This window comes from Serinus canaria, chromosome 4 (genome assembly GCF_022539315.1).
Source record: "Serinus canaria isolate serCan28SL12 chromosome 4, serCan2020, whole genome shotgun sequence".
Classification (NCBI taxonomy): Eukaryota; Metazoa; Chordata; class Aves; order Passeriformes; family Fringillidae; genus Serinus; species Serinus canaria.
The window spans coordinates 56677714-56704687 of NC_066317.1; the positions used below are offsets into that span (position 1 = coordinate 56677714).

Genomic DNA, 26974 nt, shown 5'->3' on the forward strand with positions numbered 1-26974 from the left:
CTAATATTTAACTCCAAGCACATTAACCAACAATACCCTTGACCCAAGTTAAAGCTGACAAGAACAGACTTCTTAACCTTAATTCTCTGGTCATAAGATCTGCGGTGTACTTTGGGATCAGCTCCAATAGGATAAAGCCACTTTTTGTTTCATGACACCCAGAAATAGTGCTGACTGCTTTAGTCTTCTCTTTCACAGCAACTGTGAATAACTGCACTATGCACATTGCTTAATAGAGTGGCATTTCTATAGCTTAATGCTTCTCTACTGAAGCAATTTAAGAAAAATCATGTTAATAAGAAATAAGGCATGCAAATTTTATTAACTGATTTATGACTACATCTTAGTGTATTTCATATAACCCTGGTATGTAATATTTTTTCAGTAAGTCTAGCAACATTAGAACAGTTGCTGATCTAAAGATTCAACAAATTAAAGAGTATTATAGAGAAAAAATTTCAGCATTTTAGACAGAATAAAAAATTACATGTAAACCTTGTATCATCACATTAGAATTTTTCAAGAACTGCATTTTACTACACCAGTAGCATGTTATACTTTAGTACTTAAATGAATGGTTTAAAATGCATAGTTGAAGGGTCTGCTCACTACAAATTCCTTTTTATTAAAGGAGACTATCTTTTTACAGGAAGCTGCAAACATACCAGTAGTCCACACTGACCTAGAGAGACATTTACAATATCTGCTGTGTTTGGAAAAACTGTGGTTGAATGTGCAAAAAACTGCACTGCCATCTATCTTGCTATTCAAATACACTTGCCTGCTTATAATCTGAAGAATATATATATATTTTATATATATATATGAATACTGTGACTTAAACATCTAAAGCTTTTGCAGGAAATGGGAATGCTTGTAGAGGTATAAAGAAGAACCCAGTCTGGAAGCAATGGGCATTTAGAACTCACACATTTTTAAAGGGTCATATATATGCAGACAGCTTGCAAAAAAAAAAAGAAACCCGGGGGAAAAAAGAAAGAAAACCAAGTCAGCAAGCTATATATTAAGGCTGTCTAGCAGCTCTTATCATACTCTGTTTGGTCCTCTACTGCTGGAAAACCCATGATCTTAGCAGCAAGACTAGAAATTTCTTTAAGTAGTTCTGAGTCCCAAGGGACACCTTTGGGGTTAAATAATTTTTTTTTTTGTTATAAATCTGTAAATAATAAGGTTTAGGTTTTCCTCTTCTCCTTTAAGAAACCAACATGGTAATTTTCTGCCAAAAAATAATTTGAAAATATACACATCACAAACTCTGAAATGTAAAACTTCAAAATAGCAAGATTAAGATAATTTAGGAAATTGTTCAACTATTTATCATACAGATTTTATTACTGTAAGAATGGATGGTTTCAGAACACCTGCAGATTAGGTGAGAACAAGTTGCTGTTTAATTTGGAAGCACTGAAAGGCTAGGGCAGGCTCCTGGAGAAGAGCAGGTGAATTCTGCTCAGGACTCTGCTGTCTTCTCTAACTTCAACAGAATCTTTAAGTAGGCTTAGGCAAAACACTAAACACAAAAGCCTTTGTAGGAGCCTCTGTCTTTATGTTTCTTGCCTTCAAACTGTCCAGTTTTAATATATTTCTTCTGTTATACTGAACATCTACAATTATATCTAAAGTTTCTTGGAACTATAAATATTCTACCCTTCTAGCAATGCATGCTGGTAAAATAGGCAAAGAATCAGCAAAAAAGGATCTTTAAATTGCAGACTGGGAGCTGCCACAGCTCAGCCTGGTGTACAAGTTACTTTGCTATACTTCTTAGGTTTTTGCTCCATCAAGGCTAACATTCATTTGTCTAAAAGCAAGAATTTCACAAGATCACTGTCATATCATGTTTATACACACTGCTATAGAAACATTTGTAACAGTATGAGGTGTTCCTTGCAAATCAGAATGCTGCATTTATTGAGAATAACAAATGAAATAGTGAGACATTATCTCAAAGTTCCTTGACCCTGTGGTGACTTTCTCCCTGTCTCAATTTATCCTCTTTTCATATGCAGCAAGGGAGACAAAAGGAGAGGGGTTTTTTCCCTGCAATGATTTCATAAACAGAAGTTAGATTTAAGTAGGTAGAGAGAAGCTCACCAATGTCAACACCTGGGGAGGAAAACTTCTAAAAAATAGTAAATTCTAGGTTTATGCAATTCTGCATTTGCATTTTTTTGCTTCTTTCCTTTACAAATAGGTTCACAAGGTTCACAAGTAAGCTGCAACTGAAACACATATGCCAAGCTGAAATAATGAAGGACTTCTCGCTGAGTGGAAGGGAAGAACTGCACCAGGCAGCTGGGCCCACCACTGCAGCCCAAAACCTCATCTCATTGTTGGGGAGATGAATTCACTAACTCAAATAATAAATGATTTCAAGGTTAGAAAGGAAAAGAACTAACACAATATTCAGTATACTGCTGTATTGATACTTCTAAGTTTTATTTACATGGTTATTTCAATGAAATCACACTTTACTACATTCTTGTGGACTAAACCCCTGTATTTGCTATCTGGTCCACCACTTGGACATACAACTTTAAGAACATTTTAAACATAGAATGTTTGCTACCTTTTTCAAAATGCAATCACTGCTACTTATTTATGATGTTAGTTCGCTTCTTATCCTTCAGCTTAATCTGCTGAAGTAAGATGAACTGTTTTCTAGGTTGTCCATCTGATATACATAAATTCAGTATATTTCACACGTGGAATTGGGTTCAAGATCAGTTTTTTACAGAGCTCAGACCACAGCATTTTTGAACAGGTTATTCCAGTTGAATGGACATTTACTATGTTAAACCTCACTTAAAATATCAGTATGTAGAATACAGAAGATGGGAGCACCATCTTGTAACAGTTTACTTTGCTTCTATCACATACAGCTTTCTAGCTGGCTGTTTTCACTGTATGTTGTTCAATGCATGTAAAAAAAAAATACCATTTTAAGAAACAGACAGAAATCCTATCCTAATCCATGCTGCTTCAATGTCAGTAATCTAGAACTGTATAAACTATTCAATGGTCTTCTAGCAGTTCCAGTGGCCTCCACCTGCTTAAAAAAGTAGTTTTAATAAAAAAGATGATTGAATAGTTTAAGCTCAGCTATCTAATATTTAAATACTAGACTTAGTCCATTCCTGAAAATTGTAAAGTAATAAATTCATTATGTCTCTACAGAACTTCTCTACAGATCCAAAATTTGTAACCTGCTACTATCTGGAACATATTAAGTGCCTAATTTCACCATTCTGTATCAGAAAGATTATCATGTTACAGAAATTCTCTGTGCAAGCCTGAACTTGCAACTTCACCATGCTACTTACTGCTAATTAATAATTCTCATGTATTGAAGCTAAATTGAAACTAGCATTGCCAAGAAGCAGCAGGTATGCCTGACACTTCTTATACAACTGGAGTTCTATTAAATCTAGCCTCCTCTTCCTTACCTAAATGTAATTAGTATTAACAGAATTGCCTGCCTCACACATATTTCTCAATGAACTCTTCTGCAAGGACAGAAAAAAAAAATTAAAAGCTTCAAGTAAGTTTTGGTGGGCCATTATATCCACTGAATCCAATTAAGAGTCTTGCTAATCCAAACATGAGGAAAGACTAACGAACTTTGTTTTAGCAACATTTCTGTAATCTCATGTTACTGATAGGGACAAAGGAAATACAAATTTTTGTAAACTTCTTCTTGGCATACTTTTTATTTTAAGGCAAATTCAAATCTACTTTTAGAAATGCATACTTATTACTACTGTTTAACTGAACTGTTGGAGGAATCCCCATATACTAAAACATTACTGATTCACAGATTCACAAGTTCAATATTTCATGTCCACTCTCCCCCTTTTTAAAATAGTCTTAGTTTGTTGTATGAAGAGACTGAGATTCAAAAACTCCTTACCCCTTTTCCTCTTTTTCAAGATATCTCCTGAGGAGAAAAGAAAAAGCTTTCAAGTCAAGCTTTTCCCAGTAAGAGAGAATGGCTGAGGATGACAGCAGTTTCAGAAAGCACAGTTTTTGGAACCAGCGTAGTTAAGACAACAGCACAAACCCGTGTTTGGCCAACACCTAGTTACACAAAGCCCAGAGACTGCATTTCCCAGTGCTTGCATTGGAACTATGCAAGTCACAACGAGGCCAAATGGGTTATCTCTGATACTCCATGTATTCAGACAAATCAGTGTATCAGTCTTAAATATATTCTTTTATCAGAAAAAGTTTCTATGAAAGAAAGAAGAAACAATGCATATGTAAGATTTCAAAGCCTTTTATGTGACAAGGGAGAGAATTTTTTCCTCTATATTTTTTTCCAGCCTCAGAAATTCTTTTCTTGGAACAATTTGAATTACTCTAGGAAGAAACTATGCAGCTTTAAACTTCAGAGCTTTATAATACAGAATATAAAACAAATGTCTTTGAAAGAAAGTCAAAGGCTCTTTGTGCCACAATCTTTACTGGAAAGTTTTTAAAACAGCAGGTAACAAATTCCATTAAATCAGTCTCCTCAATATTAATATATATTGCATAGAAAATGTAAGAACTGCTTCTAAGCTTTCTCCCTATCTGTTTCAGCTCAAATGCACTGTCCTTCCTGCTTCTTGACAGCAAAATGCATTGATATTTGGGGGAGCAGAAGTGGAAAAAAGAAAACCAGGTACACAAGTGGTAAGTCTGAAGAGTTATACCAATAATACCTCCATGTGTCAGACTATCAGTACTTTAATTCTTCTTTCAATTGTTTTAAGAACTATTAGACGAAAAAAAAGGGTATTTAAGAACAATGATAATAAAATTAATTAATTTAACTTCAGTTTTTATTTCACTGGAATTGAATGGATGGGAGAATCTTAAATATTACTTAAGGTCTTGTTATGAAATGCATTTCAAGAAAGCTGCATGGGAAAGATTAGTTTTAATATGATCAGTATTTCTGCTGCAATAACTAGTAAAGTCAAACATCTTCTCCCTATTACTCTACCTTGAAAGTATCTTATTGAAAGCTAAAAATTACTTTTCCTTTGATCACACGTGTTGTAATGACAAAGCTTTGTCTAAGCAAAGCCAAAACTAGTCATCTATAAACAATTTTCTGTCAGGCATAAACTTAGCTTTCAGTGAATCATATTTGAAATAATTTTTTTTCAAATTCATGAAAGCAAAAGTGGTGAAATTTGACTTGCTCCTAAAATGGATCTTGACATGCAAAACTTGAAGCTATGAGCTAGTACACAGACTGTCTGTTCTGCATTGTGCAAAATTTGAGACAAGATGCTTAGTCATACTCCAGATATTGTAAGCAGCTAAATCTGAAACACGTGCTTAAAATTCCAGGGACTTTCATTTTACTGCTGTGATCAGATATAAAAGATGCATTGTTTTAGTGTGCTTATATTTACTTGAAAACTTGTCATAAAAAAATTCCCTAGTTACAAAATACTCTTTAATTGTAATAAAATATGTTATATATTAATAGGAGCAACAAATAATAATATTCTTAATCTTGTGCATTCTGAAAGCAAACATAATGGAGTTTTAAGTAAATGTTAGATTTTCTGTGGTGAAAAGTCACGGAGACTGATATAACCAAATTAGAGTTTCATGTCTGGCAGAGAAAAGGAAAAAAAAAAAAAGTTAATGTTGCTCAGAAATTCCAATTAATGGTGAAAAAAATCAGAAGACAGTAGAGAAAAACTAAAAGGCCAATATACAACATCTCCTCCTTCCATTTTCAGTCTGTAAGGAACATTTCTCATGCCTTATTGTTAATAACATAGCAGTTTCAGCTGAAATCACATCCACAGAGAAAAAATATCTTATCCATCAATTTAGATAGCAGCACACAATTACTCTATTTAAATTCAGTTGGCGTGTGCATTGTTCTCTGGCACTCGAACAGAAAAATGGATTTCCTTTGAGTTCATCACTATCTATGGCTTCCATCTGTTTTAGTTCCAACATAAAACTTAGCAGAATTTTCACTGCAAGAACATTGCTGTTTAACAGTAAAAAAAAAAAAATCTCTTAACTGTAGACTGACACCATATTCTCATGTCCCTAGAAAGCACAGATGGAAAGAAACTACTGAGTTTTTCAAGGTATCTATGTATGAACCAAATTAACTTTCAAGTCTTAAAGCTTTTTCCTCTTACTCTCCTTGGAAAATTATTATTGGAAATACATAATTTTCATCTATTGTACCACAATGAAATATGAAGAGATGAATGAACATAAAAATTAGTAACTTCTGTGCTCACTGTGCCTCTGAAATCTCTTCTGCATTACAGAGATAAAATTAAAACAGTGAGATGGCAGGGGAACCAAGCAACGAATTCCATTTGTCGTGTCAGCACATACAGAAAGAAGAAACAGACTGATTTTCATCTTCAGGAATGTGAGAGGTGCCAATGGCAGTATATTGCAGTAGAAGACTTGCACTCTCTAGCTTTATGCTAACAGCAGCTTTCAGACAAGGAAAGAAGTAGTAACCACCTGAGTGCGGCAATTAGAAGAAGAATCCTCTTTAAGAGCAATGATACAGCTGGTCACCTCAGCTGCTTTTGCACACGGCAGTCACCACTGGGCTAGCTGTTTACAGGTTTCAAACCTTTTGTTCTACTTAATGTTTGACAAACATGTAGAATAGACAGAAACTGAATTTAATAATGCACTTGAATAAAATTGCTAAAACGGATTTAATTCTCTCTGGGCCATAACAAAGAAGAGATCAGATTTAAAAACACCTTAGAAATTTAATTTTGGGTTCCACTTACTTTAAGGTTGAGGAAAATTAACAGTTTAAGCAGATGCTAGATACTTACAGATGCTTTGTTGAGGTTTTCAGCTTGGGAAAAAAACTCTAAACTTTTGGCTAACTATTTTTAATCTTTAAATACCATTAAATGCTATCTGAATGCTACAGGTCCTCCAAGTAATTACACAAATCTTAAAAGAATCATGAGCAGACTAGCAAGGTGTCCTTCCAATTAGGAGAATTAGGAGAATAGGCTTTTCTGTGCTAATGCAATACATAGTAAGTATAGGAGCCTCTAGAAAAGGAGAATGGACGGGAGTAAACAATGCTGCAAAAAAAAATATTTTTTTTTTCTATTGCTTCAATACAGAGATTTAATTTCTACAAAGCAAGCCTAAAGTCTTGGAGAGTTTTAAAATTAGATTGTGTTAATCTAATTAGAACACCACAGATGAACTAACATCTGATCAGCCCAAGTGAAATTATTTGTGTTCCCTGTCCTGACGTTCAATAGCAAATGCTAGCTGAGAAAGTTTGAGTTAATGTACAGTGAAAAGAGGAGTTAAAATGGAAGCCCACATATACTAGGTATATGCTCACTGCTGTGGCCAAATGACTCAATAGACTCAGGACTGTAAGAGGAACCAACATTCTAAAGCTAACTTTACTTCTGGACTTCTTCAGATTTGGATGCATTAGTATCCCCCAGTAGATTTGAAAAAAAATATTTTAAAGGACAAACCCTGATTTTATCAATTGACTTAGGTTTTTTTTTCAGCTTTCACTGCAGAGAAAGGGGAAATTTCCTGGCAACACTTGGAGTGGTTTGTTTTAAGTAACTGTGAAACAATGTTTTCAGTAAAAGACAGCTTAAGATTAACTTTTCATCTAAGTGAAAAAATAGTTCATTTTCCACTTTAATATGAACTTAAAATCTAAATTAACAATCAGTATTCATTGAAATATGCAGAATGGATGACCCTTTTTTTCTTTACTTAGCATAATAACATACCTTTCAGTGGATCATGCTCTGCTCTCATAATGTCAATAAGGGAGTTTTCCAAAGAGTGCATATTCAGACTGTCATACATTCTATTTCGATCCTAAAAGAAAACAAAAGCCTTAGTATTGGTATACAAACTCTTGTTTTTAACAAAAAACTTGATAGGAAAATACAAGTTCCTTCTAACAGCTGCCCACTCAGACACTCTGAAGATGGACAATGATACAAAGTAAGATCTAATTTTATTAACTGTAATTTTAACAGCATCCAAATATAAAACTAGAGATGCAGTGTGAAGAACTCTGTGTGATGCAGTGTGAAGAAATGCTGTGTATGCATTTGACAGCCTGTGAATTCCTGTTTCCTTCAAAACTGCTTAAATCAGTTCTAGTGATCCACAGCACAGTTATGCATAAACTGATTAATGAAGGAGACTAATGTCTGTAAGAGTTCAATTTAATTTCATGTACAAGTCAAATAGTGAGGAAGGTGGGCAACTACAGGACAAGGACAGCCATGTCACATAAAAGACAGCATTTTCTTGGTGCTTGGCCACCAGACCCTGCCAGAGGCCACGCTTGTTGGCTTCAGGGCCTTTGCATACAAAGACTTGAGTTACACATGGTCAGCCCTTAATGGTTAAAAGGTGGAAAATTAAAGCTAAACTATGAAATGAAAATGCCACAAATCTTACTAATAGAGTATCAGCCTCACAGAGGACAATTTCTTTTATGCATGATTATTAGGAAGTTATTGTACTGTCTTTACAAATACTTCCACTGACAGTAATAAAAGTTGTTGCAATGAACTGAATATGTTTTCACAGATTTTGTTTTACCCAAGCCATCTTCTCCCATGTTTTCCAATAAACCCAAGTTACAGACACAGAAAAAAGCCAAGTCCTAAATTTTTTGGTCTTTCTGGGATACCTTTTAGAAACTGAAAACAGTTTGTGTGAAACTACAGTCTCTTCTACTTTCAAGGCTTCTGGCTAGACTGTACTGCACTAAAATCCTACAACTGTGCTTTAATTTTACTGTGGTCTTCACTCTAGTAATTCAGCAGAGTGGGATGAAATATACCATATACATCTTAGGACTGGTGAAATTCCCTAAAGATGCAGCCATGCACTTAGTATCTGTATTACAGGGACAGAAGGTATATCCCACAGTCACAGTGACTTTCCATGACAGTTTAACAAAACCATAGATTAATTTCAAACTACATCCCTCAGCAAACAGGTATTCTTCACACTGGAGGAATAAAAAAAGTAAGCTTTGGAACAGAAGTTTTCTTTGAATCACACACTATGACTTCTGATCGGCTTTGCCATGATGAAACCAGAGTTTCAGGTCTTAAACAGTTTAGTCAATGTTGGGATGAAGAGGAAGAAGCCTTTTTTCCCACCTCTCTCTATCTCAAACTACTATTAAGAGTAATGGGCTCCTGTTGGGTAAGCAATCTGTTAAAAATATAAAAATGTGGGTTTCTCTTGCCTCCTGACACATCCCAGACCAAATGCCACTGACACTTCATGAGGCACATTTCAACCTGGTTTGAGTGCCAACAAGTCACCATCACTATTTTAGTTCACAGTAACCTTAATTTTGGGACTGGCTGACTTTTGTTCAGTTTAGCTGCCCTGAGAACCACCAAAAGAAACTGAAGTGACTAATCTGCTTCCATGCCCTTACAGGTTTGTTTCTCAACAGCACAATGAAAAGAACCTGCTTACCACAGCAAACTTGCTTTCTATAGAAGGTGTGAGCAGTGATCAAGCTGGATCTGTTCCCTACTGTCCCCTAGCATTCAGAAGGTATCTCATCAGGATTGTTAATGAAGCTTTAAATTCAGTTTACAGCATTAGTAAGTACGTAATCAGTGCTCTTGCAAAAACCAACACTGAGTAAAGACAAAACATGCTTTGCTACTTTTGTAGCTGATAAGGGAAAAGAACTAGTATTGGTGAAAAACAGACTGAAATGTATGTGGTGTTTCATCTTTGTAACAGGCTCATTACAAATTTTCTCATTTCTTTTTAACATACATATGTGCTGAGGTAACACATGACTGTCTGGGAAATGGTCATTATTACAGACCTAATGACACTCTGTGGGCTCAGCCATGGTTAATTCCTAGAACAGGGCTACTGGGTCCTAGATCTTACAGAGGAATGGAAAAGTGTAACACAGAACATGAGCTTGCAATTTATTTGTAAACTACTATACTGGGTGACATGGTGCCATGACTCTGACTTCACCCCCGCATCATTTTATTTTGAAAGTTCTGTGTATCTAAAGCAAAAGGTCTTGCTCTGCTAGAAGCAGAAGGAAAAATAAGCTTTCCCCATCCTTTTTAGAATGTTTGTGGTTTGTTTCCTTGAATTGCATTACTTAATTTTGGGCAATACAACATACATACAATGGACAGATAGCACACAATATCGAAACGTTGTGAATACACTGAAGTACAGCAGGATTTAAATATGGGAATTGCATTCTGCTATTCCACTGCCCACACATCACACTACCCAATTGTGAGTTTGGGTACTGTCTTGGTAATCAGTGCTTCTAAATTTTAATCTCTATTCCAAATGACACTTATGAATTGCATGCTATAAAACAACACTATCTGAAATTTAATTGCCCCTAAAGGAATAAGTAATTATTTGGGTTATTCTAAACCCAAAGGCTCATTCTAAACCTTTGTGCAGCTTGGCTTTATAATGCTACAACACTGCTTTGAGCTCCCCAAATAGGTACATCATATCTTCCAAGAGAACAGTTATCATCTATGCAAATAGGAAGCTTTAATTGCAAAACAGAACTTAAAAGTACTTCAGTAATGTAGGCCACACACCACCCAGTATTTTCTAGAAAGGTCTGTTAAAACTGGACAACTCCACTACAGCAGGCACTACTGAATCAGAAAACTTCCATTACAGTTTTGGTCGATTTTTAAGATAAGTACGAAAAGCACTATCACAGACCATGATTGTTCCAGATCTCCATGCATGTGAAAACATGCCCCAAGAATTAGGATTAGCTTTAGTTTCATTATTTCAACATAACTGATAAGCAGTTATCTTCTAAAACAACCTGGACCTACTTTTAAAACAACATGGAAGTAGTCCCAAAAATTAGAACTATTTCCATGTTGTCTTAAAGACAGTTTCAGATTGTTTTGGAAGGTAACTGCTTATCAACCATGTTGAAATAACAAAACTAAAGATAATCAGTAGTGCAAAGGCACTGATACCTAAGCATGTATGTTAATACACACTTTCTATCATCCTGACTCCAGAAATGTCAAGGTTGAATTCCTGTTAAATATTTTTTTCGTTTCCTTCAGCTCGGTGGCTCATCAGTCCTGTGCTAAGAAGCAAGTGAACTCTTGTTGCATCAGAAGGTCTGTATCCCAGTGGAATGTCACAACATAATGCTAGCCTTTTTCCCTCAGAGCTGATAGTTAACTTCTCCCAAGCACTACAAATTCTCAGACTAGTTTTTTACTTTTAACTGTCTAAATGCTTGACTCCTGCTTGATCTACCTTTCCTGTATCAGAATCACAACTGCAGACTAAGTGATATGGTTAAGTAAAAAATCATCTATGTAAGAAAGTTTACAGAAAATGGTAGTTACTTTAGGAATAGGAAAAGCACAAAGTATCCTTCCCACAGAATACAAGTGCTAGAAGGAGCTCTTGACAATGTCATGCAAAGTACACCAAAGAGTATGCATTTGAGAAGCAGTCCCCAAGCCATGCATCTGAATATGCATGTATGGGAGAAGGGCAGCTTTCTCTGAAGAGCAAGTTTCAGTATTAAACTCATGAAAAAATAGGCTTTTTTTGGCATTCTGCTTAGGACTTCCATATATACCCGTGCAATTTATGCAAAGATTATCCTGTCTGAGCATTTGCAGAAACTGCAGTCACATCTCTAAGCTTATATATTTTCACTTATGCGTAAAGAAAATACAAGGACAAAAGCTATTGAGTGGTGAATAATTTTGCTTATTTTGAACCACAAACACTACTTCATAGTTAAGAAGTTTGACACCTTTCAATTTTGGAAACATGCTTTAAACTATTGATTTGTGGGACTACTTGAAGTAAAAAAACTGGAATGCTAACATTGGTATTAAAATCTGTAAATGGTAGTATCTTTAAGGACTGATCTTTACATGTCTCTTCATTTTCTAAAGAAACGTAGCACCGTGAGATAGGAGCTTAAGTCATAAAGCTTACAGTCATTTCAAGTATGGTCTTACTTGGCTGCAAAAAGGACTCCTACTTTGGCCTTGATGAATTAACTGAGTTTGTTAAAAGCAAAATTAAAGAAGCCTTTTTAAAACTGCTTCTCCAAATAAAATATTAACAAATTCCATTTTTTTTCACCTTAAATGTGACCCCTGAATAAAAATGTCACTTTTTAATCTTAAAGCACAGGTGATTTAGTAATAAAGTATCTACACTTTAAAAAGTACCTGAATATAGTATTCATTATTGACGCTAGCAGTAATAACAGTTCCTACATACATATTCTAAAATACCTCTACTAAGAACTACATTTCAAGTCACTCTCATTTTATTGTGGATATATTATAATCATAAGCCCCTTGCTGAAACCATAACTAGTGTAAATGAGAAACTAAATATGAAAATCTATTGGAACTACAATTTTAGCTCTATAAAAAAGCAAAGAGGAAGACAAAGTCAACACACAAAATTGCTTGGTCACTTTTCACAGTGTCATTAGTAGTAAAGATGAACTAAAGATGACTAGTAGACATCTGTGAACGATCAACCTGAGAGCAGAGCACTTGAAGTTAAAATGACACCATCATCTACATAAGCTAACTAAATTGAGCCTAAAATGCACCAAGAACAGGTCCTGTGGTAAAGACACACCCACTTCCCAGCTACGTAAGCATTTAAAAATGAACAAAAAAACCCAATACCGGAGTGCTTCAACTCAAGAATATGTATTCATCACCTGGAAACAACCAGACACCAGAATATGTAGATGATTATAAAGTCTTGCCAATCTTGACTTACGTGGCAAATCTAGAAAATTTGTATATTAATAGTTTAAATGAAATATTTTAAGGGACATTTAGAAATTTGAAAGGGAAGTTGTTATTCAAGTTTTGAGTTTCTCACACCCTTGCCCCACATCTAGAAATACCTATACAGTCTTGAGTACTTAAATGCAAATACATCAGCACATGTAGCTGATGTACTTTTGGATGAATCTTAGGTGAGAACACTGTGAGATAAGATACCCATCATATACTAATTCCTTTACTATCATGGCTGTGAAATATTTTGTTGAATTTTTCTAACTCTGATTTTGTATTGCATTGATAGAATGAGCTGTATAACTCAAGAAAATTTAAATAGCAGCAACAAAGTCATATAACATGAAGTCATAAAAACATTTGCATGGTAAGACCTACTAATTGATTGCTTTGAATGGCTAACCTGTGCAGCTCCTAATACTATTTATTCAAAGGTTGTGATCCTGAAGTTAAAAGCATGACCATAGACCAAAAAGAGATATCCCCAGAATGGCCCTCAAATACAAATATCTGCTTGTGTGTGATATTTTAATCAGTCCCAGGCAATCTATCCACTCCATTAAAAACCCTTAAACTGTTCTCTTCCAGCATCAGTAAAAATAAACTGGTAAAGCCTGGCTTATAGATCAGTGTTTGAACAATTACATTACTCCAAAGAGTAAGAAAACTCTGCAGCTAGATAATATCAATGCCTTCAAGTTCAACATCAGCTGCCAAACACTCAACACTTTTGCAAAAATTGGCCACACATTTAGGAGTCTAAACAGGGCATTAAGAATTCAACTTTAACCACTTGCTCTTCACCTAATATTCACTGGTATGTGTGTCATCTAGATTAGCCATTGAAAATGTTAAGCTGTATGAATTGATATTAGAATTACCACATTGAAAATTTGGAATTTTCCAAATGGAAGTGATTCTAAGGCAGAGTAACATGACAGTTGCTTAAGTTAAATATCTAAAACTAACACCTGTTGTGACACAACATTAAACCTCATTTTGTTTTTCATGTGATTTGCTTTCTCTGAAAACAAAGAAAAAAGAAATAGAAAAAGAAACAGAAAGATCTGCATTTGTGCAAGATACTACTGCACCATACCAATCCCCAGCTGGAGAGCTATGTTTAAACACAGAATAAGAACACTCAGCTTTCAGGACCATGAACATTACACACTGTTTGTCTGAACAAACAGGAAGGACAAATCAAGGTGAAAACCACCCAGAAACACGGTGTATTTCCTTAATTCAAAAGAGACATAGAAATTAGATTCTTGTTCATAGAATGCAGTGTTTTTACAGTGTTTTTACATATCAGTCAAGCACTGATATGAAGTTTTAAACATTTTTAACAGGTTTTAGTAAAATTATTTGCAAGACAGAAAAACTAAGCTTGCAATCAAAATAGAGTTAGCAGAAACTACAATTCTAAAAAGAATTAATTTAGAAATAGTTAATAGTTAACCTTCCTCATACATGCAGTTTAAATCAAAAAAGTGGATAATACAAAACATGATCTCTGTCCCTGGGTTTTGGCCACAGATATGCGTGTAGCATGTTTTTTTGGGGAAAAACATGTGCATAAAAGTTTAGAAATATATTTTCATCTTTGTACCCTATAACCAAGGCTTTTTTTTGTGCTTTAGGTCAGGGAATAAAAGAGACTATTCATATCATCTGACTTCCTGAAATGCAATGTAAGTGCCTAAAGGGGAATCCCCAGGGCTGCATAAGGTCAGTGGTGGCAGGTAAGTTCTTCTAGAGAATTAGATTATCTAAATAAGGAACCTAGATTCTCTCTAAGGAGAGAGAAATAGGCCCCTCAATTAAATGCTTAACTTGTAGGGTGCCAATACTTGACAAGATTGCTAACTGTCCCTTTAATGATTCAAGTGCAAGGCAACAACACTTTCCTATATGAAGTACCTACAATGGTGGAAGGAGGATGGCTGAACTTAGACAAAATTACATCTAAAGGTTTTATGTCTATGAAAGAACTGTATTTGATGCAGTTTGTATTATCTTAAAATCCTGAGAAAGGCAGAAAAGCTTCTAACAGTGAGGCATGTAAGAAAAACTTGGCTATATGCTTAAGGTGCTCACATTAAAATCAGCATTGCCATGATGTTTAATTATTTTTTACTTAAAACAAAAACAAACTGCTGAACTTTTAAAAAATCCTAAGAGAGGTCTTTCATAACTTCCACAAGCAAAAGCAGCTTTGCTGGAACTAATGTGGCCATTGTGAATTCAACTCCATATGGGGTATATTTCAATTTTAACTAAAAAGTACAGAAAATCTGCTTTCATCCCTACAAGCAATACTCGTAATAGTTCACTCACTTATCAGTAATGACATTCATTGTCACTGGTATATTAGTTTAATGTCAAGAAATGATTTTTTCATCAGAACTGATGCAAGTTCTATCTGGGGCCCACCCAGCAATGCAAACACCAAAGAATAAAGAAGTTTGATGGAATGGCAAAGCTTCGAATTTGCATACAATTCCCCTGTGGTTTGTCACGTTTGCATGAGGTAGGTGTTTTTTCAGAAAATGGATGAGCAGCTGATGAGCTGAATGCTATCTGGACTTTGCAAGATATAGCATTTTTAAAAAATGGTAGCTGAATGCTGAAGATTACGCAAAGTCCCTGAAACACTGGGTTTTCTAAGCCAGTTTTTAAATTGCTAATTTTGAGCTAGCTAAAGTTTGGAAGAGAGATGCTTTGTCCCCTTCCCTACAAAATTACTGCAGTTAGCCCAAAGAAAAAGGTATTATGCTGAACAGTGAATGATGCAGTATGTAGTATGTATCCGGCATGCACACTAAGATGCGTTTGCTCTGTAGAAGCTTGGAAGAGATAGGTAACTTTTACATGCATGTAAATACTTTTGTGCTAGACTTTCCAAACAGCACAAAATTTAATCTGTACTATTTTTTAGTATTTCCTGCAATTGCTACTGTATCTTTAAGAACCCTCAATCTAAATACCACAGCCTTTTATGGAAGGAGACAAGCACAGTACAAATCAGCAAGATGGGTGCTTGACAGCATTGCAATTGCCAACAAGTCCTGATGAAAAGAAGCATGAGCTCTAAGCTCCATTTAACTTTTTCATTATGACTTGCAAAATGTAACAGTCATCACAAGGAATTAATCATATAACAATAGTGTACTAACTGAAAAATAAGAACATGACAGTGTAGCAAAATAATTTATGGAAACATATAGTGTTTCCACAATAGCAGCAGATAACACTGCAACCCTTCAAAGAGGTTTATTTTTACTGTGTTCTCCAACTGTGACTTTTTACACTTCAGGGCGATTTAAGTATAGACAGACCAACAGCATAAATATAGCCAAACAGGCCTATTTAATTGGTGGTCTGGTGCTCATAGGTGTAACCAACAATTAAGAATGCTCAGCTTCTTATTTTGACATTATGCCTTAAAAAAAATCCACCAAGTCATACACAGAAATATCAAGATAGTACGAAGTTAAACTGCAAGGATTTCTTTCCTAGCTTATTAGGCACAAATTATTCAGACGATAGCCTAAACGCAGAAGACGCTTGTTTAGACACAAAATGAGTTCATCCATATTCAAAAACTGCTGTAGAAGCTTCTGAAAGTTCAAAGTATTGATCACATGGACCTGTAAGGCATGCTGGCTGAGCAAATACATTCACAATCAGTGTGCTTAGCCATGTATGAATTCCAGTGTATATGTCACATCAGCCTCAATGTATGACGGCATTAATATTTTTAAATCTGTTCCTTAGGTTAACATCTTTGGGAAAGATTTCAGTATTTGATTTCTACTATTTTTGTGGCCCTGCACAGCATTATCTATCTGTAATTTGTTTTCCTTAATAGAACACAATTCCTGAAGAATACCGCATTTTTTTCCTCCCATCTTTCTACCCACACAAAAGATGACTCAACTATGATGTTCCAGCTAGCACGGCTAACTAATAGAATCTGTCTTGGCAGTATCAGGTCCAAATGTGTATGTTTCAGCATAACTTAGGCACATCCAAAAATCAACTAAGCTTCAAAAACACTGCAAGTATCCAGTGCACCTGGACAGAGTCAGGACATGGCCTCCTGTGCCAAATTCACCAGAAAAATGGTATGAAAACCCAGAACTCTAAAGGGAAATCTGGTCCCAAGGAGCACCTTTTGCCACTACTGCAGCTGCATAAGCATTAGATTGCCATTTATGCAAATACAGCTCAAATGTGGTCACAATTATGACAAATGAAAGGCCTCTGCTAACAAGGAATAACTCTATTAATAAAAGTAAGAATGGGAAAAATAATATTTTACCAAGAGATTAAAGAGGGTGGAGTTAAGTGACTTAAAGTCACCTGAGATGTCACTGGCAAAATTCAGTCGAATCCAGATCTTTACTTCTAAGATACATCCTTCCTTTTAACACTTCTAAATCACAGGGCCTCCAGACAAAACAAAAGGTGCTACAATGTGGAGGAAAAAAAATCTTGGTGACACACAAACATCAGCCTAGAACACCAATAAAAGACAAACATGCCAAAGACTTGAGAACCATCTACAAAACTAAGAAAACCTAAGTAAAAGGTCAAAGCAAACAAAAAATACCCTGAGGCTGAAAGGGATTTTTAAGAATATGAGCATCACCATAGGCAGAAAATACTTGCTGGATTAAACATACCATGTTTTATTGCTTCATCAGTGCCTACAGCTTGTATGTTTTTTGACAATCAATATTCTTATTCAACTGTAAGAATCATATATTGCTGAACACACTCAACACATGGGGATTAATTGCAATTTAAGACTAAAAATAATACAGAAACACAATTTTCAAACCAAGTATCAGGACTGCAACCACTGTTTAGTTCTCATTTAAAATGAATGAAGTAAAAATGCTATGCAAGACCATGAACACAGCAGGTATACCATCCTTACCTGCAAAGGAAGGAGAGTATTACTGTTGGTGTCAGTTCGGAAAACATTATCTTCAATCCACGATTTTGGTGTCAGTGATGGAGTAGAGCGAGTAAATTTAGGAGGAGCTATGACATTACCAGAAAAAGGCTTCTTCAAAGGAGAGATCTGGTTCATAGTTCCTGGAATTCCCATGGTTCCAGTTCTACGATGGTCTCTGCCATGCATTCCTCCCCAGGATATATTTCCTGTGCTCCAGCCGCTGCTCTGATTGCTCCAGGGTGACTGCTTCAGAAGAGGCTAAAAAACAAAGATTAAATTCTATTATTCTGAAAATACTTAAAATTATTTTCTACTTAAAATAAACCCAAACCCCAAAACAACCAACCACCAAGTAAGCAATGCACAGTTATTCCTATAAACCACTCTCTTCTGAGAACATGTAAATTAGCTACTGAAGCAAGGAAGAAAACACAGCTTCATAAAAAAAAAAAAAAAAAAAAAAAAAGTCATCCTATTCCCCCATATGTCTCCCCAAAAAATGCTGCAGTACTTGCGCAGGCAATTTTGATTATAATTTTTATCATTATTAATATTTTAGAAACTGGTAGTATTTTTAAAGCTATGCAGAAGAAAAATTTCAGGGTGTAAAACCAATTTTCAAAAAACCCTGAAACCTGTTTTTATCATACATTACTTGCTATTGTATGATGAAATCTCTGCAAAAGTAATAGAAGAATTTCAAATATATAAATTAAAAATATTATTAAAATAGTATTTCTATTTGTACTCAATGAGTAATAGTATTTCACTACAGTGAGTGGAAATTAAAAAATTAAAATTCAAATGGCAGATTTAATTTCCCCCACTCCAGTATTTTGAATATCATGGTCTCAGTATTACCATATAAGAGCAAAAAGAGCATTGACTACTGTACAGAGGCTCTGTTTGAAAGAGATATCTGAACATTTCCATTAAAATGCATTATTCTGAAGCCACTGTTCAAATGTTTCTGGAATAATGAATGGAGTAATTTCTGGAGTAATAAATCTGCGGGATTCAGCAGGGTGTACTCAAATTTTTTTTGATGATTTCTTCACCTATCCAGATTCTTACACCTTCCTAAATACACTTTTAAGTGCACTCTATTCTCTAATATGAAAATGGAAGCAGTTTTTAGAAAGACTATTTTTAAAGGATTAAGTTTTTTATCCATAAGATAAAACTTCTGCTAAAAAGTGACCTATAGTGGTTGTCATATTACCAAGAGGTGGATCCACTGAGCATGACTGACAGTGAAGGACTGTATTTATCTTTAGTAGTCTCAAATCTGACTGTTCTTGGAAACGCTTTTCCTCAAACATAGAAATGCAGTGGGTGTGTGTGTGATGATTCTAAATTCAGTTCTGTGAAGTGAAAACACAGTGCTTTTATCTCTAAGCTTAGCTGCAAGCAACCCTCAACCTGCATTCTAATAACTTAAAAATTTAAAGCATGTCAATATGTTATGTATCAGGTAGAAGAGAACTTTCTGAAGACAGAAAGATAAAATTGTAACAACACCTCCACCACCCTCACCCCCAGAAAACAAACCAAAAAAACCACTAAAGCCATTCTTGGTCAAGTGATGAGGAAAACATCCTAGTCTATATAATTATAGATAATTACGCTGTAAAACTTGAATATTTGCGTTGGAATTTTGGGAGAGGCAGGCACTCTATTGTGAAACAAACCTTCAGAGATAATGCCAAATGTTAACAAGCCTCTAATATTGCTAGCTATGCTGTCATGGCACTGTTTAAGTATACCCACAACTTGTAAGTGAGAGAAAATTCCTGTACACCTCACTGTTGGAGAATTGCTTGGAATTTGTTTGAAGAAGGTTATTATAAGTGTTAAGGACAACTAACTCCTAATCATAATGCAGCATAATTAGTTCTTCAACAGGCACACAATGTGAGATTCCAGTTCTGATACAAATGAATCGCCGCTGATTAAATCTGACTGGATTTAATACTAGAATGAAAAAAAAAAAATTAAAATGAGGCCTATGGAACTTCAGCCTTTCATAAATGAGCAAATTATTGGAGCAAAATGGGCTTATAATGCAACAGCTGGTAATATTAACACGGATTTGCTTCTCACTGATTTCTTATAATATTCTGTTCCAGGAAGAAACGTAAACTACCATTTTAACACGGGATTGTTAAATCCCTCGATTAAAATCGGTTACAGAACTCGAAACACTGCGCTGTCCTCAGATACACATTTAAGCAATGTCAGTCAAAAGTCCTGAAAAGGCAGCACGGTGTCAACTTTCGCGTCTGACCCTCCTCTCGGCGACCTGTGCCCGTCGGACCGAGCCCGCCCGAGGGCCGGCCCGCGGTCGGGGAAGGGGCTGCCCGGGGGGGCGGCGCCGGCCGGAGCTGTCAGACTCATTGTTCCGGGGACACTGCGCCCGCCGCGGGCGACTCGGAGGGACAAGGGGGGCGTTTTCACGGCGGAACTCCCAGACAACAACAGGAGCGGTCGAACTCTGTTTTTTTAAGGGCAAATCCTCATTTCTCGTCCCGAGTAAAACCCAGGCGTCCCTCAGGAGGCGACGGCGCACCAAGGAGGACAAGAGCCACCCCGGCACCTGCCACCCGGAACGGGCGGAGAGAGCGGCCGGGAGTGGGGCGGCTGCTGTCCACAGACCCTCCAGCCCGACCCCTCCGGCCGCCCGGCGCCGCACCGGGCGGGGGTCGCAGGTGCCCTCCCTCCCGCCGGGCCGGCCCCGCCCTGCCGCCGCGGCGGCGGTCTCGCCGGGCTGTCACCGCCGCGCAGCCTCGCCCGGCGACGGCGAGAGCGAAGCTGCCCGGCTCCCACAGCAGGCCGACCGAGGGCAGCCCAGCCTCCGTCCCTTCTCCGCGTCCCCCTTCCCCGCCCCGGGGCTCCCTGCCGCGGCCGCCGCCCGGTACCTGGTGGTGGTTGTAGGAGTTTCTCTGCTGCAGGAAGGCGGCGGCGGCGGCCGCCGCCTGGTGTTGGTGCTGGAGCTGGGGGCTCACAGGGGATCTCCGGTTCTGCTGTTGCTGCTGCTGCTGCTGCTGAGGTAAATTCATCTGCGGCGGCGGCGGGGGGGCAGCGGCCGAGAAGGGGCTGCTGAAGGGCCCGGCGCAGGGGTTGTGAGGAGACACCGGCGAGAAGCTCTGGAAGAAAGCGGGGTTGATCGATGACGGGATCCCCGGGTAGAAGCTGGTCTCGGACTCCGGGCTCGGGGGTGGCATCGCGCTGATTTGCCCGCCGCCGCCGCTGGAGACCGGAGGCTGCTGTGTCTGCTGCGGAGGCGGCGACGAGGTCTGCACCGACCAGGGGGTGCCGAAGCCGGGCAGCGGCGGAGGAGGAGGGGAAGCCGCCGAGGAGGAGCCGCCCCCGCTCTGGTGATGGGGGCTGGGGATCTCCGGGCTCTGCAGGCTGCTGAAGCCAGAGCCGAGCCCGCCGGGCAGGAGGTTCCCGGGGCTGCCCAGTAAGTGGCTGTTCGGGGGGGACTCCATGGGGGGCAGCTTGGCTCTCGCCTGCAGATAAGGAGACGAAGGCGGATTCACGCAGGAGGCGGCGGCCACCCCCACATTGGGGTCCGCGGACGCCGATCCCCCCGGGCAGGAAGGGGCGAGCCGCTCCAAACCCTCCCTGTCCGCGCCGCCCTGGTGCTCGGCGGGGCCGACGGGCCGGTGGTGCGAGTGATCCCCCGTCCGCGGCGGCTCCGGGGGCTGAGCGCTGAGGAGCTGGAGCTGCTGCTGTTGCCTGTGCTCCTGCTGCTGGTACTTGTCAGTGGGGTGGCTGAACTGCTGCTGCTGCTGAGGGGGGTGGTGATGATAGTCTGGGGGGTGGTGGTTATTCAGGGGGTGGCTGCTGCCGAGCTGGGCTGGGCTGCTGAGCGGCTGCTTAAACTCTTTCCTCTTCTGGCTCAGCTGAGGAGGCGGCGGCTGTGGTTGCTGCGCTTGCTGCTTGTTTAAATCCTGGTGGGGGCTGAGACAGGGTTTAAAGTCAGAGGAGGGGTGGCCGAGAGGGGGGTGTCCCGACGCGGGGCTGCTGCCCAGCCTCTCGCTGCCTGCCTGCTGCTGCTGTGTCACCCCCAGGAGCAGCTCATCCTGCATGTTTTGATGATGCGCAGCAGCGACGGCTTAGGGGAAACAGGGAGGGCAGCGGCGACCCGGCTGCCGGACGAACCGGCTATAGCGGGCGGCAAGGGGCAGGAGGAATGAGGCGAGGCGGCTGCGGCCGCTCCGGGGAGGGGAAGGACGCGGCAGTGGGCAGGGGCTAAGGTGGCCGTCTGCGGGAGCTCCCCTGACACCGGCTCGGCGCAGAGGTGAACCCCCAGCTCAGCACACTAAAGAGACAAAGATAATTAATAATCTTTGTGGCGAAGTGTTGAGGGGCGGGGGTAGAGTTTAAACACCCGCCTATCGCAAACCACTATGTAAGTCCCAAAATAGCTTATTTATAGAATAAAGCTCTCTTCTTTCCCATCAACGCCACTGTACTGCTTTAAAAATATTGCAGCTTTTTTATACAAGCCCATTTTAATCGGAGATTTCTCTTTCCTTTTCGTTTACTGGGACCCCCGGTAAGGCGGCCCTTCCCGCCGGCAGTCGCACCCACAGGGATTCACTAGATCAGGAATTCGCCCGGACAGGTCACTGCCCCCGGACAGAAACTCCTCCGTCCGACCCCCCCAAGCCGCCGCACCGCAACGCAGGGGGACAGCGGGGCATTCCCAGGCCTGGCACTGGCGGGGAGGGAAGGAGGGGAGGCCGCCGGTACCTCCACAGGGCAGGCGACCCGGTCTCCTCAGCGAGGTTCCTGCTGCCCCCCGGCCGCCCCCGCCCCGCTGCCGGCTTGGAGCCGCCGCGGCGCCCTTAAGAGCGCCGGAACATCCGTCACAGTGACGTCACGGGCACCGCCCCAGCCCGGCGGACCCTGGTAATGAGCCTGTGGGCCTGCCCCTGTATGAATAATGCATCAGGCCGGGAGCCCGCCCCCCTGGCGCCGACGGGCCGGGTGGGTGCTACCACTTCAGCCAGAGGGAGGTGCCAGCCCTGTGGGCCGCTTGGGCAAGGAAGGTTCTCGTTGGGCTTTGACGACCTCTTTATCATCAAGCGATAAACACCTAAAATAAAGAGATTTTATTTCGATTTGCGGCAGCGGCTGCGATCGGCTTTTATCCCAACAGACTAGGCAGGGGCAGCCGTGACACCGCTTCCTCCTGCTGCCCGTGATCCCGTCAGGCTCTCACTCGGGGCGGGGAGAGGAGGATCGCCCCGCCCCTTCGCCTAGCCCGTCTCTCATTTGCATTGACGCACGACCGCGCGCCTCGGGCGGGGCGGGGCGGGGCGGGGTGTGGGGTGGAGCGCGAGCGCGGCGGCACGAGACGGGCCGGGTGTCAAGGCCCCGCCCAGCCGCGGGTTGTCCCCGCCCTCTCGACCGCCGGTGTTGGGTGCCCCGTGTGCCCATGTCCGTGTGGGATGGGGGTGCTGGACGGTCCCTGTCCCTGTCCCGGTCCCTATTCCGTACGGCACTGCAGCGTCCAGAGCTACCGCGGAAACATGGGCTCGTCACCCCTTCCTCACCACACACACGGGGCCTGCCAGAAACCTTGTTTGTTGGGTACCTCAGAGACGCACGGGAGCTCGGGCGGAACCCGTGCTGAGGTGTGGTGGCACGGGGTGGTGGCTTCTGAGGTATTCCAGTATCAAAGGTGGGGTTTTACCCTTTCCATACAGTGGAAGCACAGTTCTTGGCAGCTGTTCAATGCAAACAAATTAACAGTTTGGCACGTACAGATGTAACATTGATGTCAATGTCCCTGAAAAGACTAAAACCAGCGGCCCCTCTTTGTGCTCTGGGAAGGCTGTAGCTCAGCAGTGAGAGAATTCATACAGGGCTCTTGAATGTGTGAGTACTTGGGGAAAGTGCCATTATGTGCTTGACCTGTTGAACTTTTTCTAGGCGTCTATCCATGCCCACTATCAGCAACTGGATAGCTTCATTCCTCCTGCCACATGGACCTTTTGTCTGACCCAGTGTAACAATTCTTTTTTCTTATATCTTATTCTTATATTTTATATGCATATTTATATATGCATATAAAACATAGAAGGGAAAAAAATGTTTTAGCATTTCTAGTTATCTCTGATGTGGTTGTGAACCTGTGTGGTTATATATTGGAGAATCCATGCTATCTTGCAGGGTTAATATGTAAATGCATTTGCAGCATCGAAGAATAATTGATGCGTGTTTATCTTTGGTGTATTATGGCATAGCACTCCAGAATTACTGGTTATATTGGCATTTGTTTCATGAACTTGGCAGTTTTACGAGGGCTAAAAAATCTAGAGTGCAGACCAAGGCCTTAGGGATGGTCGCATGCTGAGTAAATGTTGCAGACCGAGTACTGGTTCCTCTCTGACGAGTGAATTGCTTCACAGCACAGTTCTCATAAACATTAGTTTGGTGAGCTGCAGAACTGGTAGCATCTGGCTTCCCTTTGTGTTCCTGTCATACACTTGACATTGAGTTGTGTGCAAGCCTGAACAGAAGTTGTCTTCTACCTGGGGCGTTCTCAGGCAATGTCTAACAGCAGTGGAAGCAGTGCTGCACTGCACTCTCCTATCACCAGCTGCCTATTTCTTCAAACTTTGTAGGAACTTGTTCAGTTGTGGGGGTTTTTTTGTAAGCAGTCAGCTTCCCTGTCCCTCACATTTAAATCAAGCCTGAATTCTAGCAATTCTTCCTTCAAAACAGTTGTCTTGGCATATGCAAGTATTTTTAAACGGTTTGAAAGACAAGAGTGCTCGCATCCTTCACAACAGTTTATCTCTGGCATGGTAGCCACTCACCCCAACCAATTGTGTGTGTTTGTTAAGTCAACTTTGACAAAGTGAAGATCATCTATTTTTAACAATGTAAAAAGTAAGTGTCCACTCTGCATTAGCTGCCTAATGTTCCACAAACACAAGACAGGTGCTATCAAAGGATGATTCATTCTCTAACAAAGGTACTTTTAGAGAGAGAAACCTGATCTCTCTCTCTCTGTTGATTATGAGGAAAGGTTTTGGCTGTCTTGCTGCAGAATCCAGTAGGTCTTTGGTGGTCCCTGGTCTTGTGGCACACACCTTGACTCTAATACAAGCAAGAGCAGTTGTACCAAATCAAACCAAGCATCTTGCAGGCTCTTCTGCCTCAGATATGAAACCCCTTGTTGTGTGCTGAGGCCACAAGTTCTGGCTTCTCCTCTGCCAAGTCTTACCTGGCGCCTTGGTGCCATCAAGAAGTGCTGAGGCAGGTCCTTGGCAGTCTCCAGTTTCTTGATTTTGGACAATTTGCCCCTTACACCCTCTTGCATTAATGTTTTTCTCTCCCTTGTAATCACTTGATTCCTTCCTGCTTTCTTTTATCCTAGCTTTTCTTGGGAAGGCTTGAGAGCTTTTTTTGGATTAGACTAGTTGGAAGGTAATATTTTCTGAAAATAAATGCCTAAACAAATGTGTAAAAACAAGCTAAGTGTGTGTTATGCTTCCTTCAGGTACCTCACCTATTTGCAACACAGGAACTCCCAAAATTTGCCTTTCCAGACCTTAGGATCTTGGACTGAGAATCTTGGACTCCATGTTCCCTGGTGGTTACTGAAGCAAGACTGACTGAAGAGGGGAGCATGCTGGCAGAGCCATGCCTCACCTGAGTGACTTGAAGAAGCAAGAGTGTCATGGAGCTGGGATGAGTTCCTTAGACTAGACAACAAACATTACAAATGCCAAGCCATATGCAATATCACTATATATAATATGTAAATTGAAAAAAACAGATGTTGCAAAGCAAGCTGTCAGTAGAGTAGAACCAAATATACATAAGTTATTGTTTTTGCAGCCATTAATCAACCTGCTTCTGTATATTCATTCCAACAAATGTGCCAGACGTTGACTTCACCTGGGAGGCCTGTGGTAGAGCTGGGGCTGACAGCTCTCCTGGATTTGTTGGTGCCTGAAAGACAGCGATCATATTGTTCTACATCATGTAGTGGGTGTTAAATTTTGTGTGGTGAGTTTAACCAGCAATGTTATAGAATGGAAAGTATGAGGACAAATCACATTAACGTATGTAAAATAACTGTAACTGCATAAAGACAAAATAAAATGTAAGGGTTACAGAGCAGCTCCTCTGGCTGCCGTTTGGGTGACATGAAAGGGATCATCTAGGTAGTGGTTTTGCCCCTGAGTTGTTATCATCTCTTGTAGAAATTGCCGTGCACAGCTTAAGTTCTTTCCTTTTATAAACCCAGGAGAATTGCATCTTCTATTGGCCAGTGTTAGGAACAGGATATTATTATATGAGAAAGGATTTTGGCTCACTGTTCTTTTTTTTTTGGTTGAACAATAAAACCTTTAGCAGTTATAAGAATGGGATTGTACTGAGATGCTGTGCACTTCAGAGTGGTCTGTGTGTTTAGGTCCTTTTAAAAGGTCTGACTTCTTTTGTGGGGTAGGATCCATGCTTTGTAATTCTCAGATATTACTTAACAAGTGTTACAGGTTTTGTGAACACTCCATAAGTCATGAAACTTAGACGTGGTATGTAGACTTGATATGTACACAGAGCTATTTCAGCACTTCCTCATTTTGTAAATGGACACACACACTAGAATATCAGGAGCCTAATGTATACAAAACAAAATAGCTCTGACCAGTGATAGAATCTGCTCTTTCCCTCCTATTAGCTAGTTGGAAAATCACCATGCCTGTGATTTTGAATATGGGTTGCAATTAGATATGCACATTAAAAGTATATTTGCTTTCATTCCAATACTAAACACAACTTTTTTGGTTATTTTTTTTGCACGTTACAGTTAAAAGTAAGTGTTACAGATAGTATTGACTTCAAAAATCTTTTTGTGGATTGGTTCAGCATTGTAGAGATTCATTGCCTGCTTGTAATGCAACAAGTTGTTCTTTCCACAGCCCACAATATTTATAGGCCTTTCACCATTTGCAATGATTTACTACTCCATTTGACCTCTCTTCGAAGGCTCTACAGCCACAAAAAAAAAAAAAAAAAAAAAAAAAAAAAAAAAAAAAAAAAAAAAAAAGAAGAAGAAGTTGTTTTCTCTTGCTGTTTCCTTCTTGTTTTGCATATCTACTTCTTTTAC

The 26974-nt window shown here is 39.9% G+C and overlaps 1 protein-coding gene and 1 long non-coding RNA gene across 3 annotated transcripts in view; one reads left to right on the forward strand and one right to left on the reverse strand.

Annotated features, from left to right (window-relative positions):
• Positions 1 to 22590, reverse strand: part of CPEB2 (cytoplasmic polyadenylation element binding protein 2) — a 51379-nt gene extending 28789 nt beyond the window's left edge. For both annotated transcript variants that reach the window (XM_050973419.1, XM_030238777.2), the window contains exons 1-3: positions 20754 to 22590; positions 17815 to 18093; positions 7794 to 7884 (exon numbers count right to left, since the gene is read on the reverse strand). In XM_050973419.1, the coding sequence (XP_050829376.1) occupies positions 7794 to 7884; positions 17815 to 18093; positions 20754 to 21929 (1546 nt within the window). In that variant the 5' untranslated portion in view covers positions 21930 to 22590. The remainder of the gene's footprint in view (positions 1 to 7793; positions 7885 to 17814; positions 18094 to 20753) is intronic.
• On the forward strand, positions 21171 to 25983 carry LOC115485302 (uncharacterized). Its single transcript, XR_003946055.2, has 2 exons — positions 21171 to 21298; positions 25358 to 25983. It is a non-coding gene; the product is annotated as an uncharacterized LOC115485302 (long non-coding RNA).
• Positions 25984 to 26974: the final 991 nt, after the last annotated feature.